Below are 21,679 nucleotides of genomic sequence, written 5' to 3'. Positions count from 1 at the left end.
ACACAACACAGGTGTATTTCGAATTCTTGGTGCGCTCCTGTGGGGTGGGGGAGGGGAGCACAGATCCACGTGGTCATTCAAGGATCCAGGCTTCTTCCATCCATTGGCTCCCCCTCTTGGGCCTTGAATTCTTCTACCGACTCCTCATTACTCAGCTGGCCAATGAGGAGAGAGCAGGAGGGCAGCTGCACAGACGTCCTAAGGCCCAGGTCTGCAGGTGTCATGTACCACCCCCGCCTACACCGCATCGGCCACATGGCCCCATGGAGACCCAGAGGGCCGGAGGTAGCGTGCACCTGTGAGCTTGGCAAGGGGAAGTGGGTTCAGTGAGCATCTACCCAACCTCTGCCATTATAACCCAAACCGGCTCTTTCATTGTATCTGACATCTTTTAGATACTAAAGTAACCTTTTAGACAGTAAAAGACATAAGGTACTAGCCTGCATTTGGTCATTATTTCTCTGTGATGTTAAGACGGCATTGAGATTTTCCAAAGTGGTTTGTGTATTGTTTAACTTTTTGTCCCCAGTACAACATTTATTCTAGGCCAAATACCTCCGTTTGTAAACACGGAAGAGCAGGTTATACAGAACAACCGTCAGGGAGACAACGGCTGGCAAAGCACAAGTTGCCGGCTCCCTGAGTTAATTTCCCCTCTTCAGAATTTGGACAATAGAATTTGACTGACCTTTGGCCCCCCGGGAGCCGCGTTGTCCCTGCAAGCGCAGAAAGCTGAGTTCCCTCCTCGATCCCACTTGCACGCTCTGACTCTTGAGTCCAGAAAACAAACCCTGCTTTCATGAAGAGGCGCATCTGCAGATGCCAACAAACAAAATTGCTTGGGTGGAAAGAGGCTCTGTCTCCAAGGGCACTTGACAAGAGACAAAATGAGCTGACTCTTTATTGGCCAGCAGGAGACTAGAATTTTGGGACCCAGGCCAGGAGAGTAGAATTTCAGAAGCCAGGCCTGCAGCGAAGTCCCCTCCTCCCCATCTCCTTCTCCGAGGCTTCCTGGGTCTGCAGGGGAGAGCTCAGGAAATGCTGTATCCTTCAGGGAGGGGCCCTTCGGGTGCCTTTGGAAGTCCTGCCTCCTTTGCAGACAGGTCCTTCCTCAGGCCCCCAGAGAGAGCACAGGGCCCGCCCCCACCCAGTGGTCCCGTGGACATTGTGGCGCGTTTCCATTATTTTTTAATCCTCTTTCTCAGGGTCAGTTAACCTGCCTGACATGATTTCTGGAAGTGTTTCATAATCTCTGTTGAAAATGGTGACACCTTGAAGGCGGCCCACGTCTTGGTGCCGTGGCAGACACAGCCTGTGTCCTTCTGAGTCAGTGGTTCTCAACCTTCCTTATGCTGCGACCGTTTCATACAGCTCCTCATGTTGTGGTGACCCCCAACCATAAAATTATTTTTGTTGCTACTTCATAACTGTAATTTTGCTACGGTTATGAATCATAATGTAAATATCTGATATGCAGGATGTATTTTCATTGTTACATATTGAACATAATTAAAGCATAGTGATTAATCACAAAAATAATATGTAATTATATATGTGTTTTCCGATGGTCTTAGGCGACCCCTGTGAAGGGGTCGCGACCCACAGGTTGAGAACCACTGATCTAAGTCTTGCTGTGCCTGCCACAACGCGGGGTTCTTATTCCAGAACCCCTTTCTCAGTTTTCCTCTTGGACTTGATGCAAATGTGAACATATTCCTGGGCCATGACTCAGCCCAGAAAGGATAATAAAGGCTCCGCATGGATTTCCCACACCCTGCCAGGCTGCAGAAACCTCAGAGACCCAGCGGAGGGAATAGACAGTGTTATTGAACAGTAAGACTAATTATAAAGTGGCTGGTGGGGTTGTCGTCTGAATGTGTCCTCTTTAATCAAGAGAGCTGAAGAGGAGCAGAACAAGTTTATCACAATTTCCTTCTTATTTGCTTTATTTATTGTGAGCAGCCAGAGGGGCAGTTACGTATAAACAGCCTGAGCCAGTCTCCAGTTCCTGGATCGCTTGACAAATACGATTACTTTGGGGCATCATTAGCATTTACCCAGCTCTCTAATGAGCATGTTGCAGCTCCAAGTGTTCGTGGGTATTCGTCATAAAGGGACCAGCCCGCTCCTCTGTGTCGCTTCCTGCCAGGGTTATTGATGCTTTGTCTTTATTCCTGGTGAATCGGTAATGGCTTCTTTACCCCAGAACATCAGCCTGAACATCCTTGAGTTCTCTCCCACCCCGCCCCACGCCCTGATCACCAGTGACCTGCAGATGAAGAACGTGGCAGGGGCCCGGGGACCACCTACTAGTCAGTGGCTGTGGGATCATTCTGGAAAGAGGGATGCTTCATCCCTCATTTGTCTGTTTAAAATTCACAGATTACATATTTCCAAGGAGGGCAGCCCCAAGCCAAGACTTGAGCTTAGCTTGACACACTGAGTCCAGATTTGTAGCAATTTAAACAAATAATCATGGCAATGGCGGGGCGGAAAGGAGAGGGAAGCAATCCAAAACTGCCCTGTCCTAGGTATCCCGGCAACACATACCCCCGTTGTCCCCAAGCTCCATAGCTGGCATGTCTGGGGAGGAAAGTGGACGTGATTATAACTTCAGCACTGACCCGCCTTCCCCATCACAGGCCCGAGAGCAAACAAGTACCAGTGCGCTCGCTCCAGGGGTGGCCGGGAGCGACTGAAGGAGGGCCGTAAGCAGTCCTTTGGGTGCCTAATCCCACACCTGGGAAATTATTCTAGGAAGTAATTCCGAGAAGAAACAAGTGACACACACACAGGGGTGTTTGCAATGGCGTTTGCTAGGACTGGAAGCGATCGTAAATGCGCCCTGGACGAGTGAGTCGGTCCGAGGTGATGATGTCTCACCCCAGCAGCGTTCCCACGACCGGAAGCGCTGGCAGCTGCAGAGGAATGTGTTTGCAGCAGTGAGTGGAAAGCAAAGGCCTCCAAAGCCTGCGTCGCCATCTGAAAATGACATGAAGAGCCACAGGGTCCACAGAAAAATGGGAGCAACGTTCGCGTTGTGGTTAGAGGAACGTGGGTACTGCTCTCATGGGCTCCCCCTCCCCCGAGAATCCATCATTTCGAGTCAAAATAGGCTCCTGGGAGCTTTTCGAATGTGATGGTCACTGCCACTGTTCCCCACGTGCTCAGGGTCTTCCTCCCTTCTGGCTCATGGAGGGTTGTACCCCCGCGCTCACCCGTGATGGGCTGGGACGCGGGACTCGTTCTGACCAATGAGATCTGGGGGACGTGCTCCCGGGCGGGGTATTTGCGTGTTCAAGGGAGGCACCTCAGAGCGCCCGGTTCAGCTCCGCCACAGCCAGACCAAGGGGGCGCTGCTCCACCGGCGTGGGCTCCCGGGCCACCGCCACCAACCCACAGGGGGCGGACACGTGGCCTAAGCACAGTCTAAGTTCTAGTCTAGAGGCAGTCACTCTGCACAGTGACCTGAAACATCCCCCAGGCCACGGCGATGGCCCCCCTTCATGTCCAGAACTCACCGCTACCCATCCGTGCAGGACGTGAATCAGGCTTTTTAACATTTCCCGGAACAGTCTCCCCCGAACGGTTGAGTCCTCTTTCCGCGCTGGGTGCACCAGCAGCTCAGCGCCTCCCCCTCAATCCTACAGCAGCAGCACCAGGAGGTGTCAGCACGGTCTAAATACCAGGACACGCGTGGGAAGTGGCATTGCTCAGACTGGCGACGAGCCCAAGCTCTGAAGTCAGGGTGCCTGGGCGTGAATCCTGGTTCTGGGCCGCCCCGGCCCTGTGACCCTGGCCAGAGCACTTAGCGGAACCTCAGTGACCACTGTGAAATAGCATTCATTGCTCCCACGTCACGTGGGGGTGTTTGGAGGAGTAAGGGAGTGAGGCCTACCAACCACTCCACAGAGTGCCTGGTGCAGAGAAGCCCCAGTCCTTGGGGCCACCCAGGGATGGGACACAGGCTGAAACCCCAAGGCTCTGCCACAAGGACATGTGGCCTTGTGGCTTTTGTTAGCGCTTAGGACTCTTATTGCAACAGGTGAGCCTATGGGGCCTCTGAGGACCTTCCTAACCCCCCACTGTAATGATTCACACTGGGTGAAACATCTTTCTTTACTGCAGGACTTCTCAGGGCCTTTAAAATCTAAGTTTTAATGCGAATCTCCAGAAAGGGGTCTAGGGTGCACACTCTGACCCTGAAATACCCTGTAGGATTAACGTTCTGAGGAGTGCTCTCGGGGATGTCCGGAGCCACATGTCCTGCCCTCAGTGGGGACATAGATTGCTTCATGGTTAAAAAAAAAACCTTCTTTGATGTGCAGTCGGCCAGGCCTGATCCCTGACTCAGCAAGTGTCCCTTTCAGAGATCAGCACATGTGGGGAGGCTCACCTGAGACAAGCAAGCAGGTGTCAGAGGCCAGAGCCCCGCACAGAATGTCCCCCAACAATTCCTGGCTTCCACGTTGGAGGGGAAAGAAAGGCTCTGGCCGCAGTGACCTCATGGTCTTCCACTGAGTGGGATCTTCTCGCTGCCTCACCTGAGGAAGATCCCAGGGCTGGGCTTGCTTGAGTTTTTCTTGGAGAAAGCCTCTCAGGCCTGTGGCGTGGGTTACCTGTGGCTCAGCCCTGTAGTGTCCCGGCCGCTGGTTCTGAGCGTCACCAGGGAGGCTGGGCGACTCTCCCTGGGCTCTTTGTCACTGTCAGCAAAGAACACCAGCGGCCCACCTTTGGCCAGCTTCATGGGTGTGTGACCTATGTAGGCACACAGGGCCCCAGCTCAGAAGACACCCGCACATTGGGTTTAGTTCTCTGCTGTCCAATAAGGGACCCTTCATTTTTCATTTTGTCCTGCGGCCCACAAATTACGTAGCTTGTCCTGACCAGTGACCCCAAGGGACCACACTGTGAGTATCTGGAAGCAGGACCTGTGCCCTGCTCACCTCCAGGGCAAGGTGACATGGTAGACTGTGTATATGTGGCAAGTTCAGAGCAAATGGGGCCCCTGGAGGTGTGCAATGCACAGCCCTGAGCAGAAACCACCCCATGTTTGCTTTAGTTATGAAAATCCCCTTGGCCGAAACTCGGGCACATACGTGGATCGCATTTCAGGGAACAAACGTGAGATGTGTTATGGGTGTCGTGTAGCAGGTGGTCAGAGGACGCAGGTTGCATGATAGCAGGAGAGAAGACCCTGCGGCATGGATGGTAGGACTGGCCTGCTATCCCCCGCCTGCCCTGCTCTGCTCTGTAGGCAGAAGCAGCATGTCCCCCGTCAGCCCAGTGACCATCTGCAGCCTGCACCCCCCAGTGGGGTGTTCGCCCCCAACTGACGTGCCTGGTGGGCATCCCAGGTGCCATGTTACTTCTGCCCCTGGGAACTCCGGGCCTGCTCCACTCGGCATCATTCACAGGCAGGCTGGTCTTAGTTCTCACCCACCTGCATGCTTCCACCAAATCAGACATTCTTAACACCAGACACTTACAGCCAGAAAACAGCCACCCCACACCTGGCCCCACGGTCGGTTCTCTGTAGTCTGGTGGGTGTGGCTCCATGTGCTGACCCCACTCCCGGCACCTGTTCGGGGCTTGGGGTCCGGTGGAAGAGGAGGGCTGGGGGCCAGAGAACAGGTGGGATGGCTTGGGAGCGGAGACTCGGGGAGTGCTCTGCTTGGTTCAGTTGGTCTCTTACTCGGGGGAAGTGTTTGATAAGAAGCCATAGCTATGCCATTCATGACTCACAGTTGTCTTTGGTCCATGAGAGTTTATATTTAAGCCAGACTCTGTCATTATCTGAGCCTTAACCACATCAGCCAGAGTGACTTAAGTCTTCCTTATAATGAGGAGGAAAATGCAAGAGGAACTGGATTCTCTCTACAAGGGCTGACCCTGGTCTGCCTTTTGCATGCTAAGTTAAAGGGGAACATTAAGCAGTTTTCCCAAAGCCCACCAATGCTGTGGGTTGTCCAGAGGGACAAGTAATTCGCTAATCTCAGGATTGAGGACATGCTGAGCTCACCTGATCCTCCTGAGGAGCCCCCCAAAGACCATCTCTCCATCTCAATAGCAGTACTAGTACCACTAAACAGCCTCCATTGGGCCCTTATGGGGTACAAGATAAAATATCGGGCGCTTTACAGATTCACCAGGGAACCCCACTGTGCAGACTGGAAAACTGTCTTAAAGGGGCAAGTCACTTGCCTCTGGACAACCAGCTAGGAGATGGTGGGGCTGGGGTTCTGGTTTAGATCTGCCCGCTTTAGCGCCATGACCTCCCACAGTGCCTCCCACGCTCCACATGGGGATGTAAGCCCCGTAGGAAAGGACAGGGAGGTGTCCGGTGGCAGCTCTGTGTTGGGTCAGAAGGGCCCTGGTGTGCATTCCGGGACCTAAGGACATCCCCTGTGCCCATGTTCAGAACCCAAAGGCATTAGCGTTCTCCACACCCTCCCTACCTTCTGAACACAGTCATCTGTAACCTAACTCGATCGTAATTAGATTTTTAACACATAATTACAAGATTAATGGATGAATTATAATGTATTTGGAAATCATTTTTAGCATTACTCAAAAACATTTTTCTTAAAGATTTGCTTTGAGTTGCCCAGGGTAAGATAATTAAAGGAACAGAGGAAACACTGAAAAACACACAACCAGCAACCTAATTAAAGATAATCAAATAAACCCGCACGCTTGCTGAGCTGACTGCAGCCTGCGGTGTTTCTTGGCGTTGAATCGGATCTTCAGGTGCCACGTTAATAAATTATCCCGCCTAAATATTGTGCCGTCTTTCTCTTTTCCGGAATAGCCTCCATTTGATGGTGAAGATGAAGATGAACTGTTTCAGTCCATAATGGAGCACAACGTTTCTTACCCCAAATCCTTGTCCAAGGAGGCCGTTTCCATCTGCAAAGGGGTAAGTGGATTTGGGTTTCTTTTACGATCACAGACCAAAAGGGTCGACGGGCAATCTTCCCCCACACTTCTCAGCACTATGGCGGAAAGACCGCAAGCCCACGCCGCTGCCTTCGGCCATCAAGGGCTAGAGCCTGGTGCTGTGCAGGGTGTAGTAGGGAAAGTGAAGTCCTGGCAAATGGATTGACACCCGAGAACTTCTGGGGACTCTGGCCCAGGCAGCTTTCGTCTCCTATCCGCCTCATGAAATTGCGGTGCAGGTCACCAGAAGTGATCACAAACTATTGGGAAATGTCAGTTCTCCGTTGCCTCCCCTGATAAATGCCTTGGTTAGGCCTTGGTTTGTTTCCCTGTTTTTGAGATGTAATATTCACACAGAAAAGGGCACGAACCATCAGTGTACAGATCAATGCACTGTCACAAAATGAACACACCCATGTAACTGCACGTCCCCCGCACCCTAGGAGCCCCCGCCCCCCACTTTGCTGTCACTCCCTGCTTGTTGCTGTGTGGGCTTGGTGTGCCTGTCTTGAACTTGCCTCACACGGGACCTTGCAGCGGGTGCTCCCCGGGCCTGGCTTTTCCCCCTCGGCATTGTGATGCTGAGGCTCCTCCACGAGGCTGGGTGTGTGGTAGCGCATCTCCCACCCTGCTGTGCATATTCCGTCCGTGAGCGCAGCCCAGTCTGTCCCTCCATTCCACCGCTGGCGAGCGCTTGGGTGGTTTCCTCTTTGGCTTGGGTCTGCTGCAGGTAGGCTGCTGTGGACCTTCTGGGTTATGTTTTTTGAGGAACATGCGAACGAATTTTCTGCTTAATTTTTCAGCATTATTGAGACATAGTTGACAAGTAAAATTGTAATATACTTAAAGTGTACAACGTGATGATTTGATATAAGTATACAGTTGGCCCTTCGTATCCATGGATTCCTCATCTGTGGATTCAACCAACCACAGATCGAAAATATTCCAGAAACACAGTTACAGGGTTGCTGACGTGCACTATGAAATCAGACCTACGATGGTTGCATCTGCACTGAACATGAACAGACATCTTTCCTTGTCCTTATTCCCTAAACAACACAGTATAACAGCTGTTTACATAGCATTTACATTGTATTAGGCATTACCCTGTTTCCCCGAAAATAAGACAGTGTCTTATATTAATTTTTGCTCCTAAAGATACGCTAGGTCTTATCTTCAGGGCAGGCCTTATATTTCTAAGCACTAGGTCTTCTTTTCGGGGGATGTCTTATTTTTGGGGAAATATGGTATAAGTAATCTAGAGATGATTTAAAGCGGGGGTCCCCAACCTCCAGGCTGAGGACCAGTCTGCTCTGGGCCTGTTAGGAACCGGGTCACACAGCAGGAGGTGAGCTTGAATGTCATGCACTTGAGTCATCCTGAAATGCGGAACCATCCCCCTGACCTGGTCCACAAAGAAATTGTCTTCCATGAAACCCGTCCCTGGCGCCAACAGTGTTGGGGACGCTGACTTAAAGTGTACAGGAGGATGAGCAAGGTTATATGTAAATACTATGCCATTTTATACATAAGGGCATTGAGTGATGTGGATTTCGGTATCGCAGGGAAGTCCTGGAATCAACCCCCCGCTAATACCAAGGGACAACTGTACATTATGGAAGGGTCCCACAGCCAAGCTAACTCATCCATCACCTCACAGAGTTACTTATTTTCTTCAGTTCTACTCTCTTGGCAACTTTCAGTCACACAATACAGCAGCATCAACTGCAGGCACCACGTTCTACATTAGCGCCTCTTTCTCCCACCTTCTAGCTGATGACCAAACATCCAGGCAAGCGGCTGGGCTGCGGGCCCGAGGGGGAGCGGGACGTGCGAGAACATGCCTTCTTCCGGAGGATTGACTGGGAGAAACTGGAGAACAGGGAGATCCAGCCGCCCTTCAAGCCCAAAGTGGTGAGTCAGGGGCAGACCCAATTCCTGTGCCCTGTTTCCCTAAATCCTGGAGGCGTCCCCCCTACCCTTTTTTCTGGAGAGAGGCGGCCAGTGACCCCTGGCCTCCGCAAGGTGGAAAAAGTGGCCAGGTATCCGTCTTGCCCTCCAGTCTGTGATCTGAGCAACCAGGATCCCCGCTAACCTTGAGTGTAAGGAAAGACCAGGCAGTGAGGGGGAGCCTATGCCCACCGTGGACTCCAGTTGGACAACTGGCGAGCACCCCCAAAACTGTTAGAGCCAGGGCAGGCCTGCTTTGGGCGTGTATCTCATGGGCTCGCTCTGAGTCCTGGGCCGGACTTCTCATCTGGGTCCTGGATTGCCTTGCACCGTCGCAGCCCCTCCGGTGACCGCCAAACACCGGTTATCTGATTGCTGGCTGTAGCCCATACCTGCCTTTCCGAGCATTTCTATCCCTGGAGATGAACTGGGAGTCTTAAGACATGAGCCTCTCCACTCACGCCACCTGCAACTTGGCAGTGCCTCCAGGGAGGCTGCTTTTCCCCACGTCCCGTGTCTGAAGGCCGGGTGGGTGGATCCGTGCCTTGTGGCTCTGCCAGTGTCTTGGCCGGCATTGGGTCGTCACCACGGGGCATCTGCCCCCGAGACTGCAAACAGGGTGGCTTTATTGCACAGTTTCAGAAGTATTTGCTGGGCTGGTTTGGCCCAAATCTGTCTCCTGACAGGTGCCCTGGAAGCAGACAAAGGGATCCTCCCAGGTGCCTGAGTTACTGATGGGGGAGGGGACACAGCTTTATTCTTAGAGACTCTACTTCCTCATCAAATATACTTAGCGTCCTCTACTCCAAGAATAAAACCGCGGGGGGTCAGCCCATTGATTTTACTTTTCCAAGGCATTTTTAGCACAGACTGAAGAGAAACTAGAATTAATCAGGTCAGTTGACGTTCTCCTGAATCATCATTTCAAATAGAAACGTTCTGTATCTGCCACCCCACCTTCTCTTAAGCCAGTTCTTGGGCACTGATTTGGGGGTCCTCATAGGGTCTCTACCCTCCAGTTTGTGAAACCTGGTTTTAAGGGGGTGAGGAGGATGCAGAGGAGAGTGATCAATGATCCTGCAGCCGGCCTCAGTAGAACATTCTGTTAGGGTTTTCTTTTCCCCTCTCATGTTCATTTAGCCTTCTGAAATTGACTGACAGGTACACAATAGCCAGGCCTCACATGCTGCTCAGATCCTTCATGGGAGCCACAGAGACGCACACTGACCCCGCTCGGCGGGTCCAGCAAAATCCCCTCTCCTGAAAGAGACGAGGGGCAGCCACGTCACCATTAAACACACCTTTCTCTATGTATTCGCTTTCAGAAGAAACTGTTGATCTGCGCAGTTGTCTATATTTTGTGGACCCCGTCCCCCTTAACTCAGGTGTAGGGGAAGCCAGAGCGTGGCAGGGCTCCAGCGGCCCGGAACAGAAGCTGTTCCCTGCGGGTTCTGGAAATTGCTGGAAGCACAGTTCCATGGGGAGGCCTGTTTGGTGAGCGCTCTGGGCAGAGGAAGGGAGAGACCTCATCTGCTCGCTGCGCAGTGTCTCAGGCCGAAGCCCACCGTCTGCCGGGGACCGTGGGTAAAGAGGAAGCCACCGCTAGGAGGGTGCAGAGGGACAGGAGGTGGTACCGCAAGGGAGATAAAAACAAGAGGAGGTTGGAAGCAAGTGGCTGCAGGACTGAGCAGCAGACCTTCTGCCCCAGCGCAGAAGAGAATTGAAGGCAAAAAGATCGAGTAGGATGGTCCTGGGCCCTGGGAAGGCTCGGCCTCCCCTCATCCCTGGGCCAGGCCACCGGCATGGGGGCTGAGTTGGCTCTGGGTCTCGGGTGAAGGGAGCGTTTTGGCAGCTTCTGGGACATCGCTCTGACCTCGTGGTGCCACTCTGGAGCAGAAAGACCACATGCCAACCGCCGAAGAAAGCCATCCAAGTCCAGATGTCACGGGGGCTGCAGAAGACGCCTGGTCAGCGCAGCAGCCGAGGGGAGCAGAAAATCCTTCTGTGATGTTGTTATTAAAAGGTCAGAAGAGTTTACGGATAAAAGACAAAGCTGAACCTTCTCTGACAGGCGGCTTTGTTATTTCAAAGGTGCGGCAATACCAGCGGACCTATCACTGCTGAAAAAAAAACAATCAGGGAAACGTATTGCCGCCAGATTTTACCCACCACGTCTCTCCTCTGAGCAGGTGGACAGTGCTTGTCTGTCTTGGAGTTTGCTCAATGCTTTTTTAGCAAGTGCTGGTGCATCCATTCCCCTGAAACGAAGGGCTGGGTTATTTTTAATACCAGCAATAAGACTTGGAGTCCCACAGTTATCTGCAGGGTGCTTCTGGAGGTCAGTTTGTGCACACGAGCTCAGGTGTCTCATCTTTATTTTCCTAAATTTTTTTGAACCTCCAATGAAAGATGATTTCCAAGGCACTTACTTCCCCAAGAGAGTAGAGGAATCCTGTCACTGAACCATACAGAGCTCACCCTGAGGGATCAGGGTTCCCACAGTCTCCCATCTCTTTTTTCCTGCCTACCAAAGCCACATCACTGAAACCAGACCCAAGAGCCGGGAAAACGTGACCTCCACCCCCAGGGCCGCTTCACAATGCGGTGGGTCCATCGGGAGGCTCCTTTCAGGACTTTCCATGGCCTGGATTCTGTTTACGGTCACACATCGAGTAGAGCAGAGAGAGGAGCGTGACCGGCATCAGGGGTGGGGACTGTGGCCTCACCCCAGACACAGAAGTGGAAGTGGAGAGGGAAGTGCCTGCAGGCCAGAGGAATAATGTGAGCTGCAGCGGCCCATTGTGGGGGAGGGGACCCTGTGTCCCCAGAAGGCCACCATGTGCAATTGTGAAGATGAAGATGATTTTCTGGACGACGGGGCGGAGGGTCGCTGTGGGCTAGTTTATATTGTAAAACAAAAGCGCCTGTGTTGTGCTCTCCCGGAGATGAGGCAGCCAGGGAACTCTCTCTCTTTCTTTATGGAAAGAAGCACAGAGCAAGCTGGTTTCGGTTTCCCTGCCAGAAAAACTCAGCGTAGAGGATCCTCACACCACAGATACCAGGGCCCCCTCAGCTCAGCACTCAGCTGGTGTTCTGAGCGAAAAACCGGAGTCATCAAAAAGAGGCCCCATTAAGAAGATCCCATGTAACAAGGTTCCCTTTTTATTTTTAAGTTTAAAAAAGAGGTCACCATGAAGAGGTGAATGTTTACTTTCTGAAGGAGAAATGAGAGGGTCCCAGCTGCCTCCCGGGGCTTCAGGTAACCAAGGCAGGGACGCACCAGCCCAGGTGGCCAGCGTCTGTCCTGAGCACTTGCCGAGGGAGAGGACGCACCTTCTTTCTGCTTTGTCTGAAGAGTAAGAGACTGCCCTGTGCACCCAGTGTTGCTTCCAATTTTGTCGGCTTTTTTTTTAAGATTTTATTTTTTATTTTTAGAGAGAGGAGAAGGGAAGGAGAAAGAGAGAAAGAGAAACATCAATATGTGGTTGTCTCTTGTGCACCCCTAACCGGGGACCTGGCCCACAACCCAGGCATGTGCCCTGACTAGGAATCGAACCAGCGACCCTTTGATGAGCCACAACAGCCAGGGCCCAATTTTGTCACCTTTTAGCCCAATTTATTATTCATGTGAATATAATGCCCAAGAACAGCTTTCAAATCCCCATTCATCCTTCCTGTGATAAATAACATGTATACAAAGATTGGAAGTAGAAGGTTAATTGGTTTTTCATGTTCAAATTCCATCCATTTGGCACAAAAGAACAGAATAGCTAGTTCACAGGCAAGACCCAGGCATTCACTGTCTTAAACGGTTGTGGGAGAGAGAGAAATTAATCTATACAGTTAACACCGAGAAATAGATCCCAGAGTTGATAGATGAGCAGAGCGCTTTGGAAATAGGCCTGTCGTTCACGGGTAGCCTTTCTTGGAAAGTTACTGTTCTTCGATCCAAAAGAGACAGGGAATAAAATAACGACTTTCATCAGGAGTTTGCCAGTCTTGCAGCAAGAGCCGAAGAGCCAAGCACATCGCGAGCAAGAGCAGGTGGCCCCGTGGCCCTGAAGCCCTTCATTCCACCGCGTCTCCGACGTGTTGGGAGAGGTGGATGACGGTTTAATTAGCAAAGTGGGTGCGGCGCTCCTTTTTGTTTATTTTGCTTGTTTTGAAATGGTTTCTAATTCCTGGCTTGCAGAAGAGTTGCCCTAGTCCCCATACTACAGCCAGGTGCCCTAAATGTTAGCATTTCCCCACATTGGCTATATCACTTCTTTCGTTACATCTGAGGGCGTGTGTGCAGCGACACACACATCCGCACACGTGTATTTTTTTCTTGCATCATTTGAGAGTCAAGGGCAGGCCTAATGTCTCTTTACATCTAACTAATTCTACGTGGGTTTCCTACAACTAAGGCTGTTCTGTGGTGCCGGGTTCTTTTCATCATTGCTCCGAAGAGTCATTTGTGTAGAGCGGTAGCTTTCCAGGTGAGAGGGGCTGTCTGAGCAGTCGCGCTGCATCTGATCAGGTCTCTCGGGCAGGGGCAGGTTCCTTCTCTTGGCCTTCCCGTGGAACCAGCAGCAGGGACGCTAATTAAATGTGGGATTCACCAGACTAACCCACCTGGGGAGACTAGAGTCTCTGTCACATCCTGTGGTACTGAGGGTTGATTTAAGCCTTTAAACCAGCCTAAGACAGCATCTTCTACTGGGTTAATTAGAGGCAGGAAGTCTTCCTTTTCTTTGATAATTACTCTCCCAGGTGTGTTTCTGCTCGAAAGAGAAATGGGAAGAAAGGAGACATTTAAAATAATAAGATCAATAAGCAGCTCTGTGGCAAGCCTCAAGGAGCTTCCGAGGTGAGTGGCGGTAGGATGCGGACCCAGTGTGCCCCGCGTAGTGTGATGGACAAGTTCCCATTGTCTGAAATGATGGGCTCCGATTTAGTAGTCACTGAATCCTCTGAGCTCGTTGGCCAAATGGAGGGCATGTTGTCGTTCCGTAGAATCCAGCCCAGGATAAGCCAGAATCTTGGCCCTCGTGCCCACGAGAATTCACTCATTTCGTGAGGGGCTTACAGCCTGTGTCTATCAGCAAACCCATCGGTAAAACCACTGCCTCCAGACCAGAACTGGCCCTTTCTGAGGTAGGCTCGAAGGTGACAGGTGAGAATACTGTTTAATTTTGACTGAGAAACCAACGTCTGTCTCGTCTCTTACCACAGTTAATTAGTAAAACACTAGGTCTGTGTGGTAAAATAGATGAGCAGCAAAGATGGACAAAAAATGAAGACACTATCTCTCCCTCCCTGACTACAAGCCCCATTCATTGTTCACTATCTTTTCTGTAACCTTCTGGAAAGTTGTATGCACATGTGGACGTATATACAAGCGAGGCTGTATCACCCACCCTGTTTTGCACCTTGTGTCTTTCAAGCAATAGTATATCTCAGAGGTGTTGTTTCCACGTCAGCTCATGTGGGTGTGTGGCATCCTTGGCATGGGCCATTCCGATTCTTGAGTTCCGAGGCCACGCACTGACTATTTTCCAAATACTCTCCCCTGTCCGTTCTTATTCTCCAGACTTTCTGTACCAAAGCACACTGGCTTCAGTGGGCATCCAGGCCTTCGGTGAGCACATTTCTAGAACCTCGGGTGGCTACGTGAGCAAGCTAACCTCACTCTTTAACCCTCCGCGTGTGCGCCTGCTTGCGCTGGCCATGCACGGAAGACCGTCCCCTGAGCATGCTGACCTTGGGAAGGGCGCCCAGGTGCTGCTGCCCAGCGGCGCAGCCCCCTCCCTGGATGGTTCCCTAGTGCAGACATGACCGCCCAGGAGGCCCGAGGCAGAATGCACCCACTCCTCTCTGCCGCTGGATAGTGAATCAAGTGAAGACGGTGTACAACCGTGAGTCAGGGAGCCGCGCGCAGGTGTCGGCGGTATCCTCACTAACACGCTGCTCTAGGACCACGGCACAGGGCTACAGTCAGCCCCCAGACCGGCACCTGAAAGTGGCTGTCGGTGACCTTAAGACAAAGCACATCCTGCAGCACCAGTGATTGTCAGAAATGTCCCCACCCCGATAAGTTTCCTTTCTCCTTCCCGTTGCTCCACGCCTGTTCTCTCGGTTTTGTTGCGCGCTCTTCCTGCTCTTCTGGGTTTGCGTGGATTGGCTTTGTGATGGCGGTGTTCGTGCTACTCACGCCCCCCTAATTCCCATGCCAGTGACTGTGGGGTTGTGTTCTACATGACTGAGATGCCAAGGTAAAGCACAGGGTTGAGATCAACCCACGTGTGATTCCTTCTCCGTGGCCTCCCCCAGGTAAGAATCGGAGCTGGGAAGCCGACCTCCACCACGTAGGCTCGGCCTGCTCCCTGTGGCCTGTTACACAGGATGCCAAGCGTTGTGAGTGGACCATGTGCCACACAGACGGGGAGCATTGCAATCCCAAATGCCACCTGGAATCCGCATCCTTCTGCGCTTTGTCCTATCTCTACCTCACCTGATGTCTCCTGGGTTCATTTAAGTGGTGATTTTTACCAGATGAGTCAGAAGGAGTTAAGTTCTGAGTCCAGAGCTAAGGAAGGGAGGCAGCTGACTCACCGTGCTCATTCCTGACTCACGTCGTGATCACGCACCTTTCATAACCCGGGCACCTGCTGTAGGTCCGTATCACTCCTGATCACTTAGAGAGGGTGGCACACACATTGGTGCCTTTGATCCTCAAAACAGGCTTGAAGATGGGTATTCACATCCTCATCTTACCTTTACAAAAGTAAAGCTTTGCCCTTTTCTTCTGAGCTCTGGTCGGGTCCTTCACCCCATTGTACCTGCCATTTCCCCTTGGGTGTCACGTGGCCCTGTGAACCCAGACATGGTCTGGTCTCCGGGAGTCCCAGTGGAACTCTCTGGGCTCACACATGGCCCAGTCAGGTTTGGGCCACTTCCTGCCACCCTCCTCCCCCCATCTTTGTCCCACCTCCATTGTGTGATGTGTCCCATCCCAGATGTCAGAAGCCTCCGTTGGTGGAAGGGACGGGTGGCCTTTATTGCTGAAGACAGTGCACCAGCCAAGGAGGTTGGCTCGCAGGTGGCCCGTGCTGCTGCCTCTAGCTTCTGTGTGTTGTCAGGCGGCCTGGCGCTCCGAGCCCAAGGGCAGCCCCAGCTGCCTGCGGTTGTCGCCGACTGCGGTGGAGGCTGCCATGCCGGTGGCCGTGCTAACAACCTTCCCGCTCCATCCCTGAGCGATGCTGGGAGGACGTCTGCGGTCTGGCCCGCTTCGCTTTTCACTCCCGTCGTCTCTCGTTGACGTACCTGTTCATCCATTCACGGGCACAGTGGGCTGTCCCCGAACCCTCCGGCCTCGGTGTCTCCCCTTGCTCCCGCTCAGATCCCGACAGCGCCTGGGTCCATTGCCCCCAGGCTGAAGGCTGTGAGTGGGGTTGGCTCGCAGGTAGTAGGGAGACTCCTTTCTACCTTAAAGAGGCAGTAGCTTAATGAAGCCGTTGTTTGGTGTTTTCCCCAAGGATCGATCCGAAGGGCACTGACGCCCATGATCCTTTGCAGAAGGTAGTGGTGGATGCGAGAGGAGCCGCAGTTCCCCACGTCTAGAAATACAAGTAGTTCAAGGTCTTCTCCGATGGGACATAGAGGGAAGCGTTTGTTTCTAAGCCTAATGGTGCGAAGAGCTGTGGAGAGTTCATCTCTCAGGCATTAAGAGACCCTCCATGGTGGAAAAATCGGCACTGCTTCTCCTAGTACTGAGCTGTGAGTGAAAATAGCTCTGCTCCCACCCCCACCCCTCGTGGGGGGAAAGTGACTTCTTTCTGGGATGCTTTCCCTGAGCGTAAAAGTTCCTTCTGGGTCCTCAGGTGCCACGTCCAGCTTCTCCGGGGCTTCCTCCCTGTGCCTTGTTACATACTAGCCACAGACACAGTTCTTAGCCTTTACCCGGAGCCTGTCCCACCTCAGGTCTCCCCGCCTGCGTGAACAGGTTTCAAAATGCTTTCATCTGCTAACATCCGACTGCTCTCTCTTCGGGATCAGGGACATTCCAACACGATTTAGGACTAGAAAGGAGAGGAAGAGATTTGCCATGGCAAGCCATCTTGTGACCCACGGTGATACCCATATGGCATGTGACACAAAGCAGAGCGGGGTGGACCTGGTCTCATCCATGCCCCCTAGTGTGTGGCCTGCGGCTGGCCCAGCGAGAGGCTTTGCAAGCTGTGGCCACCCTCAGGAGTGACCTCCTCCAGAGGACAGCTTTGGAACTTGATGTCCTGGGCCATCTGTCCCTGCCCCCAGGCTTCGCAGTGTTGACAATTATGTGATCCACTCTGAGGATCTTGGGAACTCTGCTTTTAGTTGGTTCTTTTCCCTTTTTCGTGGCAGTTAAGCCATGGCTTCGGAACTGCCCCTTGGAAGGGGATTTGTGGGCACCACCAAGACGGTGCTCAATGGGAAGGTCAGGCCTGTGTGATGTTTTCACACAAATCAAGAGCCGGACGGGTGGGTCTCCAGACAGGAGAGGGACATTTTAGCTGGGCCTTCCTCTTTCTTTTAGAGGCTTTGCCTTCTTTGCCACTTTTCCAGAAGCTCCTTCTTATTCATCTTTGCATGGTTAGTAAACAGCAAAAAGCAAAAAAAAAAGCACATGGTTGGTTTTTGAGGGAGCGTATAACCCAGCCCTGGGAGCACCCACAGTGGATTTGCCTGATGGGTGTTGAATAATCAGGTGCCCAAAGAACGTCCCTCTGGAAGCCAGCTCCACCACAGCCCTCAGGCTTGCTGCAATAACACTTCCGCCCTGAGCTTCCACAGCTTCCCCGTCCTCTGTGGCCCAGAGGGCTGTTCCTTCCTAATCCCCTGCCTGGCCTTGGGACCGACTTGGCCTCGCGTTACCAGCCTGGTGCTCCCCGGGTTTCTCACCAACGGCACTGCTGACTTGCTGGGCCAACACCCCTTGTTTGGGGGGTGGGGGGGTGTCCTGTTCACGGCAGGTGTTTAACCACATCCCTGACCTCTGCCCTCTACCCACTAGATGCTAGTAACACCCCCTGCCCAAGTCATGACAACCAAAAGCAAACTCAGACATCGCCCAGTGCCCCCAGGAAGGGGTGGGCTGCAAAACGTCCCCGGTGGAGACCCACTGGTATATCCGGAGGGCTGTTTCTCTAGCTGTCGTCACCCCCACAGGGTCTGAATGGGGAGCCCCAGGCAAGGTGGGTCCTGCGGTTGGTTGGTCGGTGGTTGGTTGAATGGATGAACCGAGTGCAGACCCCTGATTGGTTCCTGGAAGAAACCTTGTGCCATCCTTCGAGAAGTGCCTTCGATTGGTTCAGAACGCCCTGTACGTGTGGGAGGATGCCGACCGCAGGCTCCACTTCTGCTGGCCTTTGCTTCCAAGGCACTTGGTGCTCTTCCGAGGAAAAGCACCGTGGGAACACGGAGTGTGGAGGGCGGCCGCTACCGGCCCACGGGTGGGAGCAGGACCCGCGTGATGCGCAGGACTAATAGTTAGCATGGCCTCCATAAAGGGGCCAGAAGGGGCCTGAACAACTCTGCCTCCCATGCTGTGTCTCCCAGTCAGCTCCCCCTCTTCCCCACCAACACACACACCCCTCATTGCCACCCACTAGTCGCTGGTCGGAACCCTCCTCCAGCTAAGAGCGTGTGGTCACTTAGGAAAATGAAAACAACCCTGGAGAGGAAAGTTCTCCGTGAGGAAGGCCTGATGTAAAGTCTGTGACATGCCTTCCGCCGAGACGGGTACCTAGGAGCAGGCTTTGTTGGTGCTAAGAGCATGGGGAAAGCAAAAGGAAACCTTCTAGAAGATGAGGAAGAGAGATGGGAAAGGCGAGCACGGATGGCCCACGAGACTACGTGGGCCTTATAGAAGCAGCAGCCCCGCGTGCAGAACACCGTGCATTTAACCTTCGTAGCAGTCCGGGAGGAGGCTTGGCTATTCTGCCATCTTACAGATGAGGGCATGGGACAGACCCCACTTCCGCTCACCTAGCGCCGTCCCCTGTTGGAGACCCAGGAGTGCCTGGTTCACGTGACGCTGCTGCCGAGTCAGAGTGAACACACACTCCCCGACGGCGCCAGCCGCTGACAGGACGATCATTGGCGAAGTGTGGGCGATCATGACTTATGTCAGCCCTGCGCCATCCAACACTCCCCGTCTCAGAGTCGCCCTGGGCTCCTGGGGACTTCCACGTGCCACAGCCCTCCTGGGTGGCTGGAAAAGTGAGGACAGCCCTCTACCCCATTGGGGGTCAGGCTCCCAGCAGTGGTCCTTAAGCAGCTGTGTTTCTCAGGGCAGCTCTGCCCACAGCCCCGTCTGCACTGAGCCCCACGGTGGCCCTGGAGGTGGGCCACATCCAAGACAGTCAGCAGGCTTTGCTCTGCCTCCCTCGGGCCCCAGCACAAACCTCCAGCCTGAGACCACCTTGCACATGAACTCCATGGCAACCCGTGTGCTGGCTGCCCAGACCTATCTCAATAAGCTGACATCCAGCCGGGCCCCAGGGTGAACGTCCCACCCTTGCCATCACACCCACCCCAGCGTTGGTTACAGATGAGCATAGGGATTGAAGTTTTCAGAACATTCCAGCTGGAAGACACGAATTACACAGCTTTTCCTTCATTACAAATACAGTTGCAAAGACCCGGAGGTGGGACAGTAATCCCAGCCTCTCAGTTTACGGGACACTGCCTGTATCCCCACCCAGCATCCTGGCCTTTCAACAGGGAACGTGACTGATGGCCCCGTGTGTGTGGCATCTGCGCTCAAGCCCTGCTTGCTCTGGGTGGAAGTACAAGAAGCTGTTCCCTTGTTGTCCCCTTACTGTCAACGGTGCCTTTCCGCCGAGGGGTCACTTCGTGGGGGGTGGGTGTATGAGTGTTACAGCTGAGTGAGTCTCCGTCATTGTTTGCCCTGTCTGGCTTTCAACCTAGTCGGCCTGCAAGCCCCCCCAACGTCTTCCTGCCTAACCACGCTGACGCCCCCAGCCACGCTCCCCGCAGAGCGCTCTTCCAGAGCGGCAGCCCATGTGTCGCAATACTCACTGACCTCTCCTCCTCTCTCTTTGTTTCTCCGCAGTGTGGCAAAGGAGCAGAAAACTTTGACAAGTTCTTCACACGAGGGCAGCCTGTCTTGACGCCTCCCGATCAGCTGGTCATTGCTAACATAGACCAGTCTGATTTTGAAGGGTTCTCGTATGTCAACCCCCAGTTTGTGCACCCCATCTTACAGAGCGCAGTATGAAACGCACCACCAAGAACAAATGCCTCCCCCACCCCTACCCGTCCCCCCAGCTGTGGGAAATGACCCTTAACCCTCAAATTGTAAGGCCACGGCCTTGTTTCTTGTTCCAGATGGAGGCCTGAAAATCAGTAGGGTGGTTAGTCCAAATGTGACCAACTGTTCCAAGTCTCTTACAACCAAGAGCACGGTCTTAGTGGAAGATGATACAATGTACAGTGTCCGGTTTAATTATGTAGAAGTCACCTCCGGCTGTAGATTAACCTTTCCTAAAAAGCAAACAGACTCTTACCCCCCTTTTTGGTACGATTTGATATATTTCCCATATCCTCTGTCTGCCAGTTGTCACCATCAGAATCCCCCCCACCCCCACCAGAGATGTGGGCTGGACACAGCTCCGCCCAGGCGCCTTTGGAATGAAAGACGGGGGAGCCCAGAGAGCAGAGGGAGCAAGGCGGGATTGGGGGTGGGGAGGCTTCAGCATACCTGCCGCTTCCGTCCTCTGCCTCCACGGAGACAGTCCCTAGATCGAGAGGCCAGGATGTCATTTCCAAGCTCACTGTTCCCAGACGTTAACAGTCACAACCCCATCATGGTCCGGTGGTCACCAGTTTTAAAAAAGAGAAGACGGAAGCTGCAGATGAGTGTTCAGTGAGTCTGTCCCTTGTACCCTGCGGGGCGGATACCTATCTTGATACTTGCATTTCTTTGTAAGAGGCCAAATCTTCTAAGGACTTCACTAAACGAGCATGTGAAGTCATTTCAGATCAAGGATAAAGCAGTGTGTGCGCGCGCGTCCGTTTTAATCTCTGGGAGATTATTCTGCGATCCAGGGTGCCATCAGCAATGCCACTAACTCATCAGTGTTGTCAGCCAACACCCGCCCCCGACACCCAGCATTCTGCTGCCTACTTCCTGCGAAGCTGAAGTGGATGCCTGTCCCCTTTTGTACTTATTTATTTAATAGGCTGCAGTGTCGATTCTGAGAGTACGATGTACAGTGACTTCAAGCGCTGACTCTGGTGTGAGTCCTTCCCGATGGATGTTTCTCCCGTCTGGCTCTCGACGTCCCCTCGGGGGTGAAAGACAATGCCGTTTTGGTCCCCACTTCTAGTTCACGTTGAATGACACACCCGGAGCTGTAGCTGTAGAATCAGGAAACCTGGAGACACATCAGCCCAAAGATATGCTTTTGCAAGCAGGGTTTTAATGTGTTTTGCAAATGCATCATGCAATGAATTTTGCATGTTTATAATAAACCTTAATAACAAGTGAATATTATTGATATAATCGTATCAAGCATAAAGAGAGTATTATAATAATTTTATAAGACACAATTGTGCTATATTTGTGAAGGCTTTTGTTTCTAATCTGCTTCTGTGGTTAAGTTTTAGTTGAAGTCTTTGCTTCCCCTCCCTCTCCCCAACCCTGTGTGTACCCTGCGCATTGGCACCGTATTAGACATATTAATTTTTTTTAATGTAGATCTATTTTCAGAAATGAATGGCTACTTTACATGATGAATTA

General features: G+C 52.6%; 1 protein-coding gene across 2 annotated transcripts in view; it reads left to right on the top strand.

Annotated features, from left to right (window-relative positions):
- PRKCA (protein kinase C alpha) overlaps positions 1 to 20,771 on the top strand; it is a 343,109-nt gene extending 322,338 nt beyond the window's left edge. The window contains exons 15-18 of one of the 2 annotated variants that reach the window (XM_090292656.1): positions 6,812 to 6,919; positions 8,713 to 8,853; positions 14,465 to 14,512; positions 19,991 to 20,771. In XM_090292656.1, the coding sequence (XP_090148782.1) occupies positions 6,812 to 6,919; positions 8,713 to 8,853; positions 14,465 to 14,512; positions 19,991 to 20,155 (462 nt within the window). In that variant the 3' untranslated portion in view covers positions 20,156 to 20,771. The remainder of the gene's footprint in view (positions 1 to 6,811; positions 6,920 to 8,712; positions 8,854 to 14,464; positions 14,513 to 19,990) is intronic. The other variant, XM_090292657.1, reaches the window with a different exon arrangement.
- The last annotated feature ends 908 nt before the right edge of the window (positions 20,772 to 21,679 follow it).

The sequence above is a fragment of the Furipterus horrens genome, unplaced genomic scaffold, assembly GCF_987537825.1.
Source record: "Furipterus horrens unplaced genomic scaffold, mFurHor1.1.pri manual_scaffold_11, whole genome shotgun sequence".
In the NCBI taxonomy this organism is placed as follows: Eukaryota; Metazoa; Chordata; class Mammalia; order Chiroptera; family Furipteridae; genus Furipterus; species Furipterus horrens.
This window is presented reverse-complemented; position numbering and strand designations above follow the sequence as displayed.